Source organism: Salarias fasciatus, chromosome 10 (genome assembly GCF_902148845.1).
Source record: "Salarias fasciatus chromosome 10, fSalaFa1.1, whole genome shotgun sequence".
In the NCBI taxonomy this organism is placed as follows: Eukaryota; Metazoa; Chordata; class Actinopteri; order Blenniiformes; family Blenniidae; genus Salarias; species Salarias fasciatus.
In genome coordinates, this window is record NC_043754.1 from 9,734,937 (window position 1) to 9,753,257 (window position 18,321).

At 40.9% G+C, this 18,321-nt stretch overlaps 3 protein-coding genes across 3 annotated transcripts; 1 reads left to right on the forward strand and 2 right to left on the reverse strand.

Annotated features, from left to right (window-relative positions):
• Positions 1-3,831: 3,831 nt before the first annotated feature.
• On the reverse strand, positions 3,832-4,782 carry LOC115395684 (odorant receptor 131-2-like). The gene has a single exon (XM_030101317.1). It carries the CDS (start codon positions 4,780-4,782, stop codon positions 3,832-3,834), a length of 951 nt encoding a protein of 316 aa, XP_029957177.1.
• Positions 4,783-7,574: 2,792 nt separating this feature from the next.
• On the reverse strand, positions 7,575-12,040 carry ppme1 (protein phosphatase methylesterase 1). Its single transcript, XM_030101700.1, has 14 exons — positions 11,754-12,040; positions 10,965-11,058; positions 10,646-10,738; positions 10,461-10,518; positions 10,281-10,332; positions 10,029-10,183; positions 9,864-9,954; positions 9,660-9,725; positions 9,435-9,558; positions 9,209-9,338; positions 9,021-9,065; positions 8,387-8,451; positions 8,188-8,255; positions 7,575-8,070 (listed from the first exon to the last, which is right to left on the reverse strand). Exons 1-14 carry the CDS (start codon positions 11,837-11,839, stop codon positions 8,067-8,069), a joined length of 1,131 nt encoding a protein of 376 aa, XP_029957560.1. The 5' UTR covers positions 11,840-12,040; the 3' UTR covers positions 7,575-8,066.
• Positions 12,041-15,109: 3,069 nt separating this feature from the next.
• LOC115395354 (mitochondrial uncoupling protein 2-like) lies at positions 15,110-17,995 on the forward strand. Its single transcript, XM_030100860.1, has 8 exons — positions 15,110-15,205; positions 15,452-15,562; positions 15,747-15,885; positions 15,980-16,187; positions 16,265-16,462; positions 16,551-16,652; positions 16,749-16,929; positions 17,024-17,995. The coding sequence occupies exons 3-8, from the start codon at positions 15,760-15,762 to the stop codon at positions 17,136-17,138; spliced, it is 930 nt and encodes a 309-aa protein (XP_029956720.1). The 5' UTR covers positions 15,110-15,205; positions 15,452-15,562; positions 15,747-15,759; the 3' UTR covers positions 17,139-17,995.
• The last annotated feature ends 326 nt before the right edge of the window (positions 17,996-18,321 follow it).

Genomic DNA, 18,321 nt, shown 5'->3' on the forward strand with positions numbered 1-18,321 from the left:
TGCGGAAGATAATAGATGTTTGGATGGCTGGGTAGAATGAATGGAGGAATGAAATCCTATTAAATTATGGTATGTGGCCTGTAGGTGGCATGTACACTCCTGAATGAATAGTTTTGTCTTCATCCAGTTCAGCTTTGCCAGTTCTGTGATCCTCTTTAAAAGTATTCCATATCCACTGTCTACTGTAACACATAATCCACACAGGATCTCTAATGCTAACTGCATTTTTATTTTTCCAACATTGACAAATGAAAATGTCTCTATTTTAGTATGGTAAACATTCATTGATTGGTGAAAAAAAATCCTTTAAATAAGTGATATTTATCATCATTATTTAACAAACATGGGTGCTCTCGCTGGCAATGTATAGTGCAAATGATAACTGAGGGTTTTGTGGGGTTATTACTCATTGCTGTGTGCATGCCTGTGTGTCTTAATTGAAGCTTCAGAGAGTCATGTCAAGAGTAGATGGAGTGAGGAGCCACACAGTGCAGACCTCAGTCATGGAGGTTCTCTGTGTATCTGACCATCACCAGTTGATCAGGATAACATGAGTTTTCCCATGAATGATCTTTTAAAAAAAATACATTATGGTCTTCAATTCAAATCAAGGACTAAACACCACAGATTTGAAAAGCCGATATAAATGTCAGGAGATGCTGCTTTCATTAGAATTGGAGTTAATAGTGGTAATCTTTGCAAAATGAATGTGGGTGGGATGAACTGAAAGTTGGAAGAGAAGCGCACAACTCCCCCCTCCATCCTTCCTGGTGACAGATAGCTAACCGGGTCAGTGCTTTAATTTGAGTCACAGGGGATACAATTACTCTCTCACCATCCCATTCATCTGTTACATTACAGTGCAATTGTTGGTGCACATCCATGTGCGTGTGAGCATAACAGGAGCTTTTTGAATCTAAAATATGAAGAACATTCTCATCATTCCTAAGTGAATGCACTGCCAGTCGGGCACAAACATGAAAGCTTTATTTTTTTGAAGAAATGAAAATGCCGAAAAACAGCATAGTTCCATCATGGGCTTCTTCTTTATATGAATTTTGGCATCATGAAGTTCCTCCTTGAAACTTGTTTCATAATGAGAAACACACTTTCCCTTCAATTATTCAACTCTTCGTCACACATCTTTATATGCTTATGTTTTGATATGTTGCTTTATGTCTTGATAATTTCCTACAAATAACTTCAGAAGTTGCAAAACTTGCAACTTCTGAAGTTATTTTGAATAGCTTTATTTAATGAAAAGTATGCAGATAAACTAAAAGCTCAAAGTGAATCAAACCTTTGTGAGCAACTGAAAATCCATCCTCTCTTGCACAGAAATAAGTTTTCTATCTGTTTATTTCTTTTCTGGAAGTGTGAAAACACCACAGCAGTCTAAAAAGGTCGACCTGTTCCTTTTGTGCAGGAAAAAGGGGTCCATAAGAACGTATCTGCATTTAACAAAGCAAAGCAACCAAATCAGTTTCCTGGTGGAGGATGTGAAGCGATTCTGTGATGTGTTTTGTGATCATGATAGCCGCCCGTCCCTCCTGCCCTCGCTCTCGGCTAAAGCCCCTCTCCGTCACCAGGTACTCTCCAGCTCTGGAATGTTTTTCAGCCCTTTAAGTGGTCTTTCATGAAGGCCGGAGAGGTACTGAGAGGGCTTCAAGACTGTGCTGGAGTAAAGATCGCTTAAATTAGTCCACCTCCCGCTCACATGCTCCTTTTATTCTGGAGGTCACCACCTCCTTTCTTGTTTACCCACATAAATTGTTCCCTCTCCCTGCACACTGTTTTATTTCTGCCATCCACACAAGTGCCCATCTGCTCTGTGGGAAAAAAAAAAAGTGGTGCTGGGGAATTTGTTGATGATGGCAGCTGTTGCTGTTTAAGAAATTAGCTTAAACCAATTTTCACAAAATATCATAAACATGTTGGCCATGTCTACATTTATGAGCTTGAAATAGAAACACAGACTTTAAACTATTAGGCTTCAGGTTGAGGCTCACTTTGTCAAACCATTTTCAAACCAAAGGTGACATCTGCTGGCCACAGGGATATATTCCTTATCCAGAGTCCAAATTAATCCAATTCTCACTGTAACCCAATTACTTTTTGCACATTTATCATGACACATGTCACACTGAAGAGCATTTACCAAAAACTGACAAAACTACTAGATATAATTTTTGCATTATTGAGCTAGCATCAAAACTTTGTTAGCTTGTCTTGCATCATTGAATTTTGCTACCGAGAGAATATTTTTATGACATTTTCAGAATATTCAGCAACAGTTGATTGTTTAAGCACATGTGCTCCAGCATTTGTATTTCCAAATGCAACAGTAAATACACAATAACACAATTTGCTAACCATCCTACACCATTCACCAATCATGTATTCCTACCTGGACTAAATGTAGGGGACGATGTAGTTTGATGTCACACTTTTAACTTTAATTTCAATAATTTAAAAACAGGCTGTTGAACTGATTTTATTTCAATTTGAGGTGGAAAGCCAAAGTATTGTAGATTTTCAAGATACTGAACATCAGATCCACCTAGAGCAAAATGTGAAAGCCATCATGAGGTTGGTTGTCCCTGTGTTTTTTTCAATAGAGAAAGGTAAAATAAGAAAAGAGAAAAACAAGAACACTGAAAACTTTCATTTGGGATCATCTCGACATGACATCAGTGCAGTTTAAGACCATCCATCTGAAGAAAATATTAATTTAAAACACTCTCCCCTTAAAATCTAATGTCTTACAGCTGAACTGTGCATCTGACCTTGATTTGAGCATTTGACCTTCGTACTGGTTTCTAGTGGATGATATAACATGAACACGACAATTAACAATACACTTAGAAAAACACAATCACTTTTTGATCATTTAGTCATCAGTGAACCTCCTGAATTTCTCCTGAACACATTTTAATCAAATTATAATTGATCATTATAAACACTTTTTCTTTCCAGAGGTATATTTTTAACACATTTATAGCCTGTTTAGTTTACAAATGTTAAAAAGTTGGCATCATCCTCTCATCATATCAACATGAATTGTAAATTATATCATTAATAGAAAATGAACTTAGATTTGATGTTTTTCCTGCTGGAATAATTATTATTATAATAGTTATTGGAAAACTCAAATATAGCCTCAGAATAAAAAAACAAGATTTTTATTTCACACAAATCAAATCAGTCAAACATATACTTCTCTAAAAGTCATGAAAGAATGATTGAAAGTCTCCGACTTTGTGTTTTATTACAGAAAATAGTTCATTCATACAAACCTTTTCCTTTGCCAATTCATATTTCAAGTCATGATTTTCTGAAAAACATCTTTATATTTACAAGCTTAATTGGAAGTTAGTTTCACGCATAAGGTTCATCATTTAATTACAGAAATTTAAGAGAACAATTCATCATTGGTTGAGCGTTCATTATTAGATTTCTGTGAGTATAGTTTTTTTTGTTAAAAATGTTTGGCTGGGAGCGACATGTAATGTTTAATAACCACCTGCTCTGCTGTCTGTAAATGCAGCTTCAAATGTAAGTTTCTCTTTAATCAAAGAGAGAAACAGGATAATATCGAAAACAGAGCTTCCAGAAAAAGTACCTTTTTTTAAAGTCAAATCTCATTTCAACAGCTTTTGGTGAAAATTAGACACTGTCTGCTCTGCAATCATCTGACAGCACAAAATCAAACCAGCATTAGTTCAGATTTCATTTTTTCATAATATAAGAATATAATAAGACACAACACCACCTTGATTCACACAGAGGAATTTCATTCACATTATTGTTCAGGTACATAACAGCCTAGAGTTATTCCACAATCACCGTATTTAAGACATCAGGCTTAGAAAAGGGTCTGATGGTGGTTTTAATGCCGAAGGTGAAATAGTACTTGAACACGTGGCTGAAGGTCTGATCTCTGAGCCCGTATATGAGAGGACTCAGGAACTTTGGAAAAACGAGCAGGCCTAAAAAGAGGAGGTACTGAACGTGATGGGCCACAGCCTGGCGGGAGTCGGCCCGGTTGCCGGAGTTGATCATGCCGAACAGGGTGGAGGTCAGACACAGACACAGCTGAAACAGATGCAGCAGCACCGTCTTGTGCGCTTTAGTGTTACGGACAGCGGAGGAGGCCGACCTCACCGTAACTAAAACTGCAATATAAGTATAGATGATGATAACGCTCACCGATACAAAATACAGAATGGTGAAAGCCCTGCTTAAAGTCAGGTATATCTGTAAACGGAAAACACTGGGTTTGCTGCAGACTGTCAAGAAAACAGAATCTGAGTTCTCCAAACTAATGAACAGGAAAAGCTGTGTGACTGAGTCCAAGGAGGCCAGCACCCACATCACCGTGATGGCTACGCTCGTGGCCCGCGGCGTGGCGATGCTGGAATGCCTCAACGGAAAACAAATGGCGACGTATCTCTCCAAAGACATGAGGGCAAGGATGAGGGGCGACATCTGAAGAAAGACGGTCCCCATCAGGAAGACGGCGATGCACACAGAGCTGATCATTCTGACCATGGTCAAAGCGAAGATGTACAGCGTCATGGTCACCGCCAGCTGTAGGGAGTCGGTCAGGAGCAGGTGGCCGAACAGGATGTACCGGGACGACTCCAGTAAGAGAGGCTTCCTCAGCAAGGCGAACATCATGACGGCATTCACATAGAGAAAGAACAAGCAGGGCAGCAGGGACAGCACGGCTTTGACGGTGTCCTGAGGTATTAACTGCTGTGTTTCTGTTGACACATTCATGACTGGAGTCCCTGGAAGAGACGTAACACACACACACACACACACACTGATTTCACAGCAAACTCATAAACAGTCCTGCTGTGAGGACTGGACAGAGTTCAGTCAAATATCTGAAAGAAAAGAAAGAAAAGAAATTCGATGCTCAAGTCCAGACATCAGAACACATCCACTACTCACGAGTCACTGGTTCAGCTCGGCTTCATTTGACAGATGAAGCTTCAACAAAGCAGTCTGTGGAGAGAATTAACCTCCAGCCCATCACGTCCTTTTATAAGCCATCTTCGTCTTGACATCATCTTTCATTTCAGTGGCCGACCAGTCAAAACTCTGCACCGGCCGCCTTCTTCCCTTTCTCGCTCTCTCTTTTTCTTTTTTGTTTTTTTTTAAGGAAACAATTGTTGAGTCAAACTGTAAAAGTTAGAGTACTTTGATAGCACTCTGAGAAGTTTTATCCATCCATCCATCCTGTACACAGGTTCATCTAACTCAGAGTCAGCGGGGCCTCCAGCCGATCGCAGCTCATTAGGAGGGAAGGCGGAGTTGAGGCTGGACAGGTCAGCAGGCCATCACAGGGCAAACACAGACACACACATTCACACCTACAGGCAATTTAAAGCCCACAATTATCCACAGACACATCCTGCTGGACTGATGGTGGAAGGAAATGGGATTATTTTGAAAATGAGTGTTTTTTGGGGGTAAACATGCAATTCGCCACAGAACGGCACTGTGCTGCACCTTTTAGCTAATAGTTAGTGTTGCTTATTGACCTTAAAGTGTGTGATAAACATTTCATGGCAAATGCTAAAAGATCAGTCAGATTGAGGTTATTCAAAGGTTCACTGTGCTCAGGTTCAGACACAGGCCTTATTTGTGGCTTATATTTCTGTATTTTTACTTCTCCCACTACACTTGTGCCACATCTGTGTGAAAAGTTCCTTTAAAAATAAAGCACATGCATGCATGCATGCACACAAACGCGCCCACATCTTTAATGTTTTCATCGTGTATCAGGAGTGTTGTGTAACTTTGTTGGAAGGAACAACAATGAAGTGTTTCGCACTGGTTTGAAGACGGCGGCTGTCTGTCTGGAATCTTCATGTTCTTCCAAGGGTAAAAGTGTTTTTTTTTTCTCCTGATACTCTGATCTGCTCACACTGTTCAAAACATGTATTGAGGTTAATCGGTGACTGTAAAATTGCTGTAGGTGTGACTGTGATGGGCTGTTGTTCCTGGAAATACTAAGGTGGATAAAGTTACAGAAAGTGGCAGAATGAAGGGGAAAATAAAGGACAAGGAAGGCAGCCCACCAATCGTAATCAAGATCAACTATAAATGGGGTGAGATAAATACAGTGAAGTAAGTCGATCCCCAACGGGACCATCAAAGTGTCTTTGTTTCATTCTTTAAGGTTTTCAAAAAGTTGCAAACAAATTTACTGTATTTATGAGTCATGTCCCCTCTACAGGGATGATACTATTACCCGCCATCTTTGGCATTTGAGTTTTACAGTCTGCTTTTAATGTTGCCCAGTCTTGTTTATAGAAACTGAAGCTTGTCTTGGTTCCCTCCTTCTGATGTTCTCGTCTCGAGAGAACCAAGAGCCGCTACTTCTCAGGTTCCAGTGACATTTTTCAGTTGGATGTTCTTCGCGTTCGGACTGAACTGAGAAAGTGCGCTCTTTAGTTTCTCGGCCCGCTCTGCCTGAACGGCCTCCAAATAGAAACTGAAATGTCTGAACTGCCCTCGCCGAATAAATTCCGTTCATTTTTATGAATAAAAGAGAATCACCACTTCAGCGGTTGCACCAGTGGTGACGCATCTGTCCTTCATGGTTAAAAAAAAAAAAAAAATCTTTGGACAATTTTTAACGTGTCTTTTTAAGGTAAGACTGAGCGCTGTGAATTGGCTGCCTGGGCGTCTTTAAACCCCAGTAATTTCGTTGCAACTTGTTGTAACGACAATAAATAGCATTCCATTCTATTTTTGACTTTTTTATTTTGTTTTGTTTTAGAGGTTTGGATGGACTTTGTCACATATTTCAGCCTTGATTTTTGGTCATGAGGCCTGACGGTGACAGTGAGGAGGGGGGAGCTGCACTTATTCCCACCAACACCGCTCAACCCTGCCCACCTGCAGATGACAGTTATTCAGGCTGGATTTATGTGAATCGGAGCCACTGAATGGGAAACAATTCAAGGAAAGAAAATTTAGTTTAGCAACCAGTCATTGTTTCCTCTTTGGTACATTGAGCCCATGGATACAAAAAAAAAAAACAGATATAAGTCTCTTCTGGAGTATTTCTGTTACAATCAAAGGATCTGGCACTTTCAGGCCTTGTTGAGAGTGTGTAAAAGGAAAGAAAAAGTTTTTACCAGTAAAGATGGTATTAAAACTCCTTCTCATGACACATCATTGTTTACCGACACATCGCAGGATCATCTCAGAGGTTTCAGTCCTTCAGGACAGCAATTACACTTCATTAATAATTGACCTGTTTACAGGACGCATCTTTTCTATGAGCTCCTGAGAGTGTTAATCCATGGAGGGACAATTAAAACCCATGAATGTATTAATCCTCTGAGCACATGCAGAAAAGTGTGACAACTTTGTGATAAAGTTTCAGGAACTGCTCGTTTGGCTGGATAGATCATCATACACAGATTTATCATGCTGAAAAAAAGACTTCCAAATAAAAAATGTGATATTTTCAGTTGCGGTTTAAAGCCACAAGGCAAATAAACCTGAATTATAGCCGCGGTATAAAATAAATGGAGACTTTTTCTGTGACGCATGTTCCAAAAAATTTATTACCATTACTTTAGAATGAAAATAAAACAAACATAAATTTCCACATTTATTCCCCACAGCATATCCCCTCATTTAACACAAGCCAACAAATTGTCATTTTTAGAGAACTTCTGTCATCTTAAGGACACGAAACAGCTTGGAGATCGTTATTGGCGGCATCCATCTTTAATTATCATTGGAATTCAAACATTGAAAACACTCAGTAACATTGATGCAATCACTCAAAAAAATATTTAAATACGAAAAGAATTACTTTATCGGCTCTTAAAAAAAGAAGATAACTGTAAAGAAAAAAAAATATGGATGAATCCCATCAAAAGTAAGGCAAAGCTAAAGGCAAATATCTACATACCAAAAAGCAACAGAAAAAAAAAAGTAACAATAATAATAATAATAACTTGTTAAATTTGACAATGATGATGAATCTTGAAAGATTTTTCTTCTACAGCTGCTGGCTTTATTCTGAAAGGGAATTAACTGCAGGGGAAAGAAAAAAGCTTCCTGTTAACCCTCAAGAATTCCAGAAGTACAGTTATTTATACTGGATTAAGTCAAATAAAATCAATAAATGTGACTGAGGTTAAGGCCGCTTACCACAGGTATCCCTCTTTAAACTCAGTGAATTTGTGCCGGACCATAAACGTTGCTAGAGCGTCTGCTACCTGCAGATCACACACGACCAGATTAAAAACAGACGAACACCTCCTCTCACAGGCTTTAGGATTGCAGAAAGCGTCGCAGAGTGACTTTAAAAAATACGTGAAGGCCAGCGCGCACTGGGATGAGATCTTACTTTATCAGGAGCGTCCTCGTGAACGGCGTGACCACACTGAGGGAGCACCTGCATCTGAAACTTCCCTGTGCACAAAAACAAACGTCTTTCTAAGATTACAATTTCCAAACAGGTTGAGGAAGTTTTGTAAAAATACACGAGACATCACATATTCAGAATCTTGCATTGTACCTGATCTCTGTTTTGATAAAGATAACTTTAATTAATCTGTGCGTGTAAAGAAAAATTGAAGACGCTCACAGAGCGTCTAGATTTCGAGAGCCGCCTCATTTCAGACCTTCATGGTGCTATTTTGTTTCCTGTTTTGAAACAGATCAAATGAAGGCTAAATGTTCACTTGCTGCTGATATCTGCTACACCAACGAGTACCAAAGAAAAGAGGTGATCAGCATTATTTTCTTCATGTGCCGATGGTCAAACAGATCTCTGCACATTTTGGTTTCAGAATATCTGATCCTATGAGGATGTGCATACCGGTACTTCAATATGAACATTTTCCAGGAAATTGAATTTTTTTGTCTCAAGTTTTCTCTTTCAACATGTGATGCTGTTTATGTTCAATGGCGAACAAATCATCAAACAAAATACCATGACTTCAAACATCATCCAACCTTTTTTTTTTGGCTTGACTCACCTTGCATCTGTCCAATAGTGAGGTCTTTGTCAAGCCGGTCCACCCCTGTACATGAAACAGTCACAGGTGAAATGGTTCAGAAAATGTTAATCAACACTAGTAGAACTGCCATGAATTCACAATTCAAACTGTAATGGAACTCCAGAAAAGCCAATGAAGACTCATTTTGAGAAACTTTGAGGTCAAACCTGCGAGCAGGAGCAGTTTTGGCGCAGGGCAGGTGAGGAAGAGGGCAGACAGTCCTCTGAACCAACCCTCCCAGTATTTTTCCGTCTTTGACAGCTCCACCCGCCAGGTGAACACGCTCTCTTTTTTCATCTGAATGAGAGACATGAGAAGATTAGAATGAGAGTTCAGTCTCTACGCAGAGACATCAGGACAGATGAGGGATTCAAGTTCTGAGAGAGAATAGACCTCTTGGTCATCTTCCTTCATTCTTTTCTTATTAGATTCTTCCTCTGCCTCTTCATCCTCCTCTTCTTCAATAATACCTTCGATGCTATTGGAGACACCCGAGCTGGTGGTGGACTCCTCACATCTGTGAAGGTCAGGACAGAAGAATGACAGACACTTATTAAAAGACTCAAACACACACACAGTATTTAAATGAAGGACAAGACACTTTGCAGCCAGCCGTACTTTTTCACCTGACCGCCCATTGACACTCGGGCAGACTCGATGTTTCGGATCTGCCCACTTTTGACACTGAAAATAAAGAAAAGAAGTCTTAGGATAATGTGTTCAAAAAGATACTAAATGGAGTGTGAAAATCACAACTCCATGAAGGGAGACAGAGTAAAGACACTCCCTTTCAATGTTATCAGTTTCCCACGTGATGCTCACCTCCACTCGATGGCGTTCTCCAGAGATTTAAACGTCTTTGGCCGACTTCTGAGGAAATTCTGCATACTGTTCAAAGCATCCATTGCTGTACCTGAATGATATTAGCAAAAGTTCTTAGCCACTGTTATGGAATTCAACCACATGTGCCTTTGCTTCAGAACGTACCCTCAACGACGTCGATGACGCAGAGGCCGAGCAGGGACGGTATATGATTCGCTGCGGCTGTGTGAACGGCAATGGCGCCACCCATGCTGTGTCCAATAATCATGATCGGAGGAGGGTTCTCGCCATAGAGAGCTTCCACCACTTTACCAATATCCCTTATAAAAGAGAGAGTGAAGATAACCATTACGCTGGCACAATTTTCTAAGTTCAGGTTGATAATCCAGTCAGAAATGCATGAGGAGAACAACTTACTTTGCCATCGTGTCTGCAGAGAGATCTTCAGGATTTTTCACTTTGGTGTCGCCTGTAGGTGAGAAAAGAGGACACTAATTTGCTGAAATTATGTTTAAAATAGATGAACGTGTGTAAAATCTATAGCCAAATACAATTTAGGTAGCAATTTAATACAAACATGCATATCTCTATATTTACCGTGAGCTCGAAGGTCCATCGCCACGACCCTGCAGTTGATCCTGTTGTAAATAACCCCCTTCAAAAACACACACGGAAGCCATGTAAATGGGTCTGCAGGAAATCCTTTGCAATAAAAGAAGAGTATTCCACACGATGCGAATGAGTAGATGAGCTACAGGAAAGGTCCTAATTATAATGCTTACAGTAAACACTGCCCAGGAAAGTGCAGAGTGACCTCCTCCATGAAGCAGGAGCAGCACAGGACCATGGGAGCCGCTGCAGTAGATTCTGAAAATGTTCAAAGTAGTCAAAGAAAACCGAATCGAAGACAAACACTGCAAAGTATAAACAGTAACTCTTGACACTGGTTCCGTAATGCTGAATTTAAAACCTTACAGATTAAATTATTGGCCAATCATCAAAAAATCTACAAGAATGTAAAGTAAAACATGTATTTCTTTCATTAATTTTGGTTGTACATGTATTTGGTTGTATATGTAAAAAAACAACACTGAAGGATATATCTTTGCCATTTTCATTTTCCACTTCTACATCTTCCATTGTTTCAAAATACTGACTCCAGGGCAGGGGCGAGAAATCTCTCTTCCGTCCAGGTCTGTGTGAAACAAAAGACAAAATGTAAACTATTAATTTCCAGTGTGATTCTGTCAGAAGATGGGAAAAATTGTGTAATTGACAGAAAAACGTTTATAATCAAATATTCTGAAAATCTGCTGATTAAATTCAGTAAAATCCACATTTTCAAAAATGAAAACTGAATGACAGGAGTTGTACTCCCATGACAGAAGCAGGATACTTACCTGTATTGCTCCTAAGGCATTCATACTTTTCTGACACTATCCTCTGCTGTGTTGTTTTTACCCCTGTCGTACTTCACAGATGAACTTGTGAGCGATGTTTTTTTTCTAAGTTACTTGCTTTACAAGCAACTACTTTAACATGGTTGTGCCAACAGATCTCGGTGAGGCAAAGTCTCCAATATAAACACTGTGCAGACGCAAACTGAGATGAGACAAACCCCGCAGCAATGACAGCTATATAGAGATTTATTATCTTAAAATACAGTAAATTAAAATGATTTTTTTAACAGATGTGATCAGGTGAAACAGTGTTGCGTAGAACTGATGGGCCAAACTATGAGCAGCTAACGTAGCCTGGCTATCGCATCCTGTGGAGTCACGATCTCGCTTTCTGGAGCATTATATCCATTCTCATTCGACTAGACGTAAACAGATACGATGCCTGAAAAGTCCCTGCAGATGTTAGATTGCCGGCGAGGTGCTAACTTACCCCATTTTCATTTTGGAGCCGGATTGAAATCCACCTGCCATGGGAGGTCTGGAGGCTAACAGGTTCAAATGCAGCTGCTTCTCCATGTTGTCAGAACTCGGCTCGGTTTAACACCCCGGTCTCTCTGCTTCCCAGCATATGATTTATTCCACCCCTGCGCGGATATTAGACAGACATTTGGGGGAATTGCGTTTGGCTAACAAGCTAATGGCTAGCGGTCTTCTTCTGCTGTTGTGTTAGCGGCTGCGATTAGAGTCGCTCCATTTCTTCTTCGACGGTTCTCTGGGATAGTGTGTCCGCCAAGTCATGTTAAAATATTGCTGCCACCTACTGACCACAATTATTTACGACAGGGGGACGAACCCAAGGCTCACTATGAATGATGATAAATATTCACACGAGAGGAGAGGCTCACACAGTTATTGACAATAATAATGTAACATGATAGGAAATATAAATGGAAACATTGTTTGTTCCTGTACACCCCAATTTGCATATTAATAAGCATTTTAGTGGCATTTCGTTCAAAATCATACATGCCCTGTCTTGTTTTTGTAAAAGATTAATTTTCTGACATTTTTAGAAAATAAATAAACCCTGACCAGTGTTTTTGAACATGTCCCATACCATGGAGACTCCACCTGTTTCCAAACAATTCTATTCAATGTGGGTGCTGATTAAGAGGAAAAAATGATATGATGTAATTCCCAAAGAACCTGTTTAGTGAACAGAAGGGTTATGAATTTGACAGTTTCAGCCAGAATATCTCGACTCCTGTAACAACAAAGTCATTTTCACAAACCTTACAGTTAAAACCTAAGATATTTGATCAACAACTGGAATAAGTTATATCCTCAGAGAGACACAAGAGATAAGATTTGACTTTGAGAAGCAAAGAATTCAAGAAATTAAAGTGACACAGATCGTCTATATCTCAAAATAAGTCTCTTAGATATTTCATTTCTGCTTTGGTTGACATGTTTCAGCTTGTTTCAGATCAGTGGCTCACTATACAGGTGTAAAACACAAGATGGCAGCAGCTTGTTCTTTACACATGCAGATGAGACCGATCACTGCCAACAGTCACACACATGAAGTTCACTTTGTTCATCCAATATTGAAATTCAATCTATCGAGTCATAGGGTCCTGAGGTCAATCTCGGTTGAGTATGGGGGGGAATCAGCAGACACCTTGGACAGGTTCACCAGTCAGTCACAGAAACACACTCCAAACAAGCACTGACTCAAGCCTCAAATGTCCCGCTATGAGGCGAGTGTGCTAACCACTACTGTGCAGCTCAGAAGTTAACTCGTCATGATTAATGCCAGAACGATCAACCATAGTAATTAGTTATGTGTAAACTATAAATTTATAACCTGCACAGAGCACATGGACCAGCTACTTGAAAACAAGAAGTCTTTTAACAGTTTTTTTTGTCATTTATCAGGCAAAGAGAGGCCACCAAAAGTTACAATATCATTTCAAAGAGCAAAAATGATTACATCAGTGTTTCACGCCACAGGAAATGGAATCAATCTCAGTGGATAATAATTCCACCCTGGACAGGTCGATAGTCTATCATGGATATCAATTAAGAAACACCAAATCATCTCATGACTTTTTTTTAATTCAAATTGAGGAGGAAACAGGCATATCTGGAGAAAACACATTCATGGGAACTGTTCACAGCATGTGGATGCCTCAAATATTCAATGTCTTACATCTTTCTAAGCAATTATTGACATTATGATGATCACAGTTCTATATTATATTATATTATATTATATTATATTATATTATATTATATTATATTATATTATATTATATTATATTATATTATATTATATTATATTATATTATATTATAATTTTGTATTTACACATTGGAAGTCCCTTGTTGTTGGATCAGTCTCGCCTTCCTGTCCCATTGCCATAAAAAACCCCAACATGTAGGGCCTTGCACTCTGCTCCAATAACCTTTTGGTGACGCAGAGACGGACTCTATTTATAGTGCAAGCGTTTTTTTCTTTTAATGAATAGTGTAATGGAGATGATCTGCTTCACGGCGCTGTTTCACGAGGGCGCTGCAGTGTGAGGAGCCACACTTTGCCAGCTCAGTGTCATTTTCAGGAGGTGCCTGGGGGCGATCGGTGCCAGCTGGTTGAGGCTGGTCCAGTGAGTTGTTTACGCGTCTGACTGAGTGCTAAAAGGTTACTGACGCAATGTTCTCAGGGAACAATCTTTAGAGCAGAGCAGGTGGTAAGAGAGGCTCCTACTTCTGCACAGCACCTTGACAGGTAAATAAAAGGAAATGTGAGGAAAATCAGGTTGGAAAAGATATAGAAAAACAAGTGTTTTGATAAGAAAATGCATTACAAGTCCATACATACACAATAACTGCTGTGCACATTTTTAAAAAGCAGTAACAGAAGGTTTATTCAAAAAGTTGTTTTTAGCCGCACTCTGACGGATAACAGCAGGTAAAATAAGAAGGTGTTTTTGCACAGTCAACTGTGTGACTCACCAAAGGCCTTCTTGGGGCCATGACCCGGAGCTGCATGTGGAAAATCACATGCTTGGAGAGGCATGTTGCAGAGGAGCCCAACACTTCATACGCACTGCGTCCCCCCTCTCAAACATTTTCCATTCGGCTGCCAGCCCCCCACCGGTTGGACAGGCAGCCTTGAGCGATTGTGCACCCTCCCACCACATTCAATGTATGGATTGGCTGAGAAGCACGGCGGTTCCTGAGAACACGCTGTTACTTTTATGACGTGCAGGGAAGGAGGGGCGAGGGGATTCCTCAAACTGTTCAGTCCAGATATGCGGTAAGAAAGGGATGTTGTGCTAATGTTACCCAACAGAGGGACTCCTTTGAGGAAGTTGAATGCCCCACATAAACATGCAGAGAATCCAGACAGGCCTCTTAGTGTGATTGGCTGCGTTTATCAGCCAATGAGGAGACGCTCTGCAATGTCACTGCAGAGAGCCCAGCTGGAATCTGAACACGTTGAAGCAGGAAATTTTACATAAACACCAGGTTATGGTTTAAAAAAAAAAAAAAAAAAAAAAAAAAAGAGTTCATGATGATGTTTTCAACAAATAAATCCATTAAAAAAAACACTGTTAAGCTGGTAGAAATATTAAGAATGGTGTAAGTCTTTGTACATCCCACACCCTGCAGTCATAATAACAGCAGATGAAGCAGATCAACAAGTGCTCAAATATCTGGCTGTACATCAGAGCTGGTAAACATGGGATTCGCATAACAGGTGTGCCAGACTTGTTAGGCTGCCCTGCAGCCATGTGCACGAGAGAGTATATATTCAGCGGCTTCTCCGCGAGTCAGACAGTAAGAAAACAGCATGCGACAAGGACGCTAAAAGGACTAACCACTCAAAGGATTTTATTAAACCTTTCTTTGGATTATAATTTATTTTTGGGGAGGAAAGGTAAATTCATATTTCAACATGATGGAAACTTTTTTACAAATTATTAACATTTTTCTTTCAGTGTCATTTTTATATCCTAATTCACATAAGAAAGATTACAATGTAAAAAAAATACAGATTAACTGTTTTCTAAAGAATCTTCTGTTGTACACGTCAAAACAAAGTGTTGCTTGCTCACAATAAGAGAGAGACACACACTCACACTCATCAGCAGAAGAAGTAAAATAAATATGCTTGTTTTCCCAGAGAGCATTTGCACACTTGCTGATCAGTTTACGGCCCGCAGCATTTCCACGACAGCACTTCTTCTGAAGAACAGTTTACTTTCTGAGGAAAACTTTGCCACTGCACTGACAGGTATGCACAGCATTTGACACACTTTAAATATCCAGCCTGCGTGCTTTCTATGACTTTTACACCAAGGCTTGACCGTGGTCAAAGGTCATTCAGAGTGTCTGTCTTAAGCTGAGAAATCATGTGTGATGTGTTTGGGCTGTCCAGAGCCTGAGCAAATTGCATTTCTTTCCATTTATGTCATCAGTCCAATCATAGAAATGGTTGGCATGAAACCCAAAGACGTCGTGCCCTCTGCCGCGGTTAAATTCTTCGGGGCCGGCACCGCCGCCTGTATCGCTGATCTCATCACCTTCCCACTGGACACGGCAAAAGTCAGACTTCAGGTGAGTGTTGGAAACTTTTATTTGCATTTAAAAGTCAGATTTCCTCCAGATAATATTATCCAGCTGCTAAAATTCTTTATGTGCTCTTTTCCAGATTCAAGGAGAGTCACAGAAAGCTGAAGGAGGAAATGCAGTCAAGTATCGGGGAGTGTTTGGGACCATCACCACCATGGTGCGCACAGAGGGGCCCCGGAGCCTCTACAACGGGCTGGTGGCGGGACTCCAGAGGCAGATGAGCTTTGCCTCGGTCCGTATCGGTCTCTACGACTCCATGAAGCAGTTCTACACTCGAGGCACTGAGAGTGAGTTTCCTGTCCCTCGCGCTGACTGAACGGCGATATCAAACTTCTTCGCCGCGGCTAACCGACGTGCCGCGCAGGTGCCGGGATCGTCACTCGACTCATGGCGGGCTGCACGACCGGGGCAATGGCCGTCGCTTTCGCGCAGCCGACGGACGTGGTGAAGGTGCGCTTCCAGGCCGAGGTGCGGCCCTCCGATGGCGGACGGAGGTACAGCAGCACTTTGGACGCCTACAAGACGATCGCTCGAGACGAGGGCGTTCGAGGCCTCTGGAAAGGTGCGTGCGTGACGCCTTCTGCTTTTGGCAAATTCTGATTGCATGAACGTGTACTGTTCTCATTTTGAAATCTTCTGCTCTCTTCCAGGCTGCATGCCAAATATCACACGCAATGCAATCGTGAACTGTGCAGAGCTGGTGACCTACGACACCATTAAAGAACTCATCCTAAAGTATGACTTGATGACAGGTGAGATAAAGAAGCAGACATTAAAATGATCAAACTAGGAAATAGAATTTACTTTAGCCAGATCGGAGCTGACTCCCGCTTCCCCCCCCCCCACAGATAACCTGCCGTGCCACTTCACGGCCGCGTTCGGCGCTGGCTTCTGCACCACGGTGGTGGCTTCTCCTGTGGACGTAGTTAAAACGCGGTTCATGAATTCAGGAAGCGGTCAGTACAGCAGCGCTCTCAACTGTGCTTTCACCATGCTGAGAAACGAGGGACCCACTGCGTTCTATAAAGGGTGATTACCCACAATGCACACACATCTACACAACGATTCAAATACCTTCAAACACATGTCCAACGTTCTCTCTCTCTCTCTGAATCCCTCTCAGGTTCATGCCTTCTTTTCTGCGACTGGGATCCTGGAACATTGTCATGTTTGTCACTTACGAACAGATTAAAAGAGGGATGACAAGAGCTCAACAGTATTGGGAGTCACCATTTTGACAGCAGGACGTCGGGATCACACAGATCAACAGCCTGACCAGCACCACAGTGGTGTGATGGGAAATCCATGTGTCTTGAGGACATCTGCAAGAGGAGACCCTACAGAGAGCCTGAAATCGTCGAGGTGCCCGGGGTCACAAAGCTAACATTTCACAGGGGAGGTCTCTGTGAGGTCTTTCAGATAATACAAGTGTCATGAAGATTTGTAGCAACATCAGGATGGAGAATCGAGAAATGTAACGAGCTCCTTCAGGTGGAAGAGATGGACGTTGAATGTTGAGTTACAAAGGTTAAAGTTTGCCTCTTAATGAAAAACTTTACAATGATGAAGTGAAAACAATATGTGAATGGAATTCAGGTGTAAGTGCTACTTTCTACAAGAGGAAAAATCAGTCATGTACATTACTTTATATTTGATATTATCAGCGAGAACAAGTTTTCCTGCTTCCCTGGTTTCCTCCCACAGTCCAGAGACAAGTGTGACTGTCAATCCTGAACTGGAAACAGCAGTAACAAAGATGAATGGATGGATGGATGGATGGATGGATGGATGAATGGATGGATGGATGGATGGATGGATGGATGAATGGATGAATGGATGGATGGATGGATGGATGGATGGATGGATGGATGGATGGATGGATGGATGAATGGATGAATGGATGGATGGATGGATGGATGGATGGATGGATGATGTCCTTATATGTGAATGTCAGTGTCTGTCCATTGTTTACACTGTTTGAGTTTTGCACAGTGGCAAGAGATGTAAAGTTTAAGGTAACAGTATGATTTATTGCTGGCCAATGAGTCATGATTGTGTTTTTTTGTTTTATTTAATAAATGAAAGCCCTTCCTTATTCTCAGCGTTCATTTCCTTTGTTTTTATTTTGGTTGATTAGCTTGGCTATAAGATCTAATCGGAATAACCTGGACTCACTGAGAAAAACAGGTATATTCACTTCCATTCTAGTCACATGGAGTCGTGTGACGTACCCAAGCTTCACATATTGCATTTGATGATGAGGGTAAAGAAATAAACAAAGCGACAATCACAGTTATGCTTTGACAGCCTCTCAGTATTTGAAGCAACACTGGCTCCAGTGGCTGTAGTTTAACAATGGGGCTCTAAAAGGTGCCATATACAGGCACAGCACCGCATGTAGGACAACATGTACTCATGAAC

What these genes read in the sequence shown, in the direction of transcription:
- LOC115395684 (XM_030101317.1), bottom strand. Translation starts at nt 4,782, where the DNA reads ATGAATGTGTCAACAGAAACACAGCAGTTAATACCTCAGGACACCGTC.
- ppme1 (XM_030101700.1), bottom strand. Translation starts at nt 11,839, where the DNA reads ATGGAGAAGCAGCTGCATTTGAACCTGTTAGCCTCCAGACCTCCCATG. An exon ending in CGTCATCGACGTCGTTGAGG is followed by an intron (nt 9,955 to 10,028) that starts GTACGTTCTGAA and finishes AATATCATTCAG; the next exon opens with GTACAGCAATGGATGCTTTG. An exon ending in ACGAGGACGCTCCTGATAAA is followed by an intron (nt 8,256 to 8,386) that starts GTAAGATCTCAT and finishes TGTGATCTGCAG; the next exon opens with GTAGCAGACGCTCTAGCAAC.
- LOC115395354 (XM_030100860.1), top strand. Translation starts at nt 15,760, where the DNA reads ATGGTTGGCATGAAACCCAAAGACGTCGTGCCCTCTGCCGCGGTTAAA. An exon ending in CGTTCGAGGCCTCTGGAAAG is followed by an intron (nt 16,463 to 16,550) that starts GTGCGTGCGTGA and finishes GCTCTCTTCCAG; the next exon opens with GCTGCATGCCAAATATCACA. An exon ending in CCCACTGCGTTCTATAAAGG is followed by an intron (nt 16,930 to 17,023) that starts GTGATTACCCAC and finishes AATCCCTCTCAG; the next exon opens with GTTCATGCCTTCTTTTCTGC.